The 2,077-nt window shown below is 60.4% G+C and overlaps 1 protein-coding gene across 1 annotated transcript in view; it reads left to right on the top strand.

The window, feature by feature from the left end:
• The window catches only part of RADIL (Ras association and DIL domains), a 20,913-nt gene that overhangs the window by 15,526 nt on the left and 3,310 nt on the right, over positions 1 to 2,077 (top strand). The window contains exons 9-10 of the mRNA XM_009993717.1: positions 381 to 531; positions 884 to 1,074. Coding sequence (XP_009992019.1) covers positions 381 to 531; positions 884 to 1,074 — 342 coding nt within the window. The remainder of the gene's footprint in view (positions 1 to 380; positions 532 to 883; positions 1,075 to 2,077) is intronic.

Below are 2,077 nucleotides of genomic sequence, written 5' to 3'. Positions count from 1 at the left end.
GGCCCGGCTTCGAGCAGCTCGCCCAGCAGTTCTTTGCCAAACTTGCCAGCGTGGCCAACCTGCTGGCCATGCCCGGCTCCCAGCTGGTCCAGGTGAGGGATGCCCAGCCAGAGGTTCATGGGATTGGGATGAATATAGGTAGGAGAAACCCCTGCTTGGCGTTTGAGGGTCCCTGCAGCGATACGTCCCTTCTGCAAACTGTAGCCAGCTGCCCCTTGCCGGGGTGGTGGGTCTGTGGGTGGGGATACTGAGAGGATGGATGCTTAGGCTCACTCCATCTTGCCCAGCCTCTTCCCCCATCCCCCTCGCGAGTCCCTGCCCCTCAGAGAGCACAGCTCCTCACCTCTGCCACTGGCACCACGCTCTGTCTCCTTGCTCAGATGACCTGGTCGTCCCTGCGAGCCGAGTTCCCGGCGCTGAGCCCTGCACAGCTCCACCGGGTGCTGAGCCAGTGCCAGGAGGTGATGGACCTGGGCTGTATCACAGCATGGCAGCCCGGCGAGGAGGAGAGCCCAGCCACCTTCCAGCCTGGTGAGCTGCTCTGGTCTTCCCCCTTTGCTGCTCTGGTCACCATGCTTGGGTCACCTGCAGACTCCCTCCAGGGCTTTTCTGTACAAACCAAAGAGCTGATTCCCTTCCCCTCCCTGGGGCTCCTATAGTAACTGCAGCAATCAGGAATAACCATGGCCCCCCATTTGGATATTGCAAAGGATGCAGAGGGCAATCAGAAGAGCTTGGGGCTCTTTCTGCATTCCCAAGTAAAGGATGCTGCTGCTCACAGCTCACTGTGTCCTTGGTCCCCACTGGGGGATAGCATGTGGCCAGGAGGCAGGAGTGGGGTGCAGCCCAGGCCAGTGTTAGCCTCCCTCCCTCCACCTTTCAGATGAGGTGCTGGAGTCATTCGACAACCACCCACCCATCATCCTGCCCAGCGGGGGTTTCAAAGTGGACCTGGAGGTGGAGACGTTGGATGACAACATCTACCGGCACCTCCTTTACATCCGCCACTTCCTCTGGAGCCTGCAGAGCAAGAGCCCCCACAGCAGCGAGGGGCCAGGCTTGGCACCCCCAAAGGTAGTCTGTACCCCACAGAGGGGCTGTTCCTCTCCTGAGTGGGCAGGAGGGTCTTGGGTTCCTCTGGAGAGCCCTCTGAGCCCAGTGCCAAGGGCTTGCTGCCCCCACCTGCAGCTCAGAGCTGCAGTGATGCCCTCACGTAGGGCTGCTGGAAGGATTAGTGCTGCTAATCCCCCAGGCTGGGGGGACAGGAAGGTGAGCTGGAAGGACAGGCTCGTCCCAGCAATCTCGTTAGTGGGGAGGAGAGGCAGGGAGGATGTCTGCAGGCAGCCCTTCCCTTCTCCCTGTGAGTCCCCCCATCCTCCCTCCCCTGCACCCTGCCTGTCCCCACATTGCCAGGCAGGCCTGCACAAAAGCACTAATTAGCTAATGCCTGTAAAGCACAGGGAGGGTGAGACGTGTTGTAGGTGCTAAGTTCAACTGCCATTTATCTCCAGCCTCCTGGGGAGGACGTCCCTCCAGCAGGTCCCCTTCTCCTCTCCCTCTCTGTCCCCATCAACTGCAGCACCCACAGGCACCACTACCTCCTCCTGTCACCCTGGGGCCACAAGAGGAGCTGTGGTCCTCTCGTGTACCCCTCCAGTGAGAAACCCCAACAAGGACATGACCAGGAGACCCTTCCTTGCTGGCTATGACCAAACCCAGCACAACCCTGCCTACAAAACTGGGGTGTAGGAGCTGTGCTGGGAAGCCAGGATAAGCCCTGGAGATGTCCCATTTGCTAAGGCTTTGGCTGGAGCCAACAGCAACCTGCCTGCAAAGCAAAGAGGGGCTGGGGGGCAGGTAAGGGCGTGAAAAGCACATGCAGGGGGTCCCACGGAGCATTTTTCTCCTTCTTAAGAAAGAGGCATGCACGACACCAGATGTCCTGGAGGTGAGTGAGAGCCCAGTGAGAACCTGCACCATCACCCAGGAGGACTACTGCGCCCTGGGGGGCTGTGCTGAGCCCCAGGGGAGCCCCCCACTCCTCCTGGACACCAATGGCTGCCCCTGCGAGGACCCC

The sequence above is a fragment of the Chaetura pelagica genome, unplaced genomic scaffold, assembly GCF_000747805.2.
Source record: "Chaetura pelagica isolate M959 unplaced genomic scaffold, ChaPel_1.0 scaffold213, whole genome shotgun sequence".
NCBI lineage: Eukaryota > Metazoa > Chordata > Aves > Apodiformes > Apodidae > Chaetura > Chaetura pelagica.
This window is presented reverse-complemented; position numbering and strand designations above follow the sequence as displayed.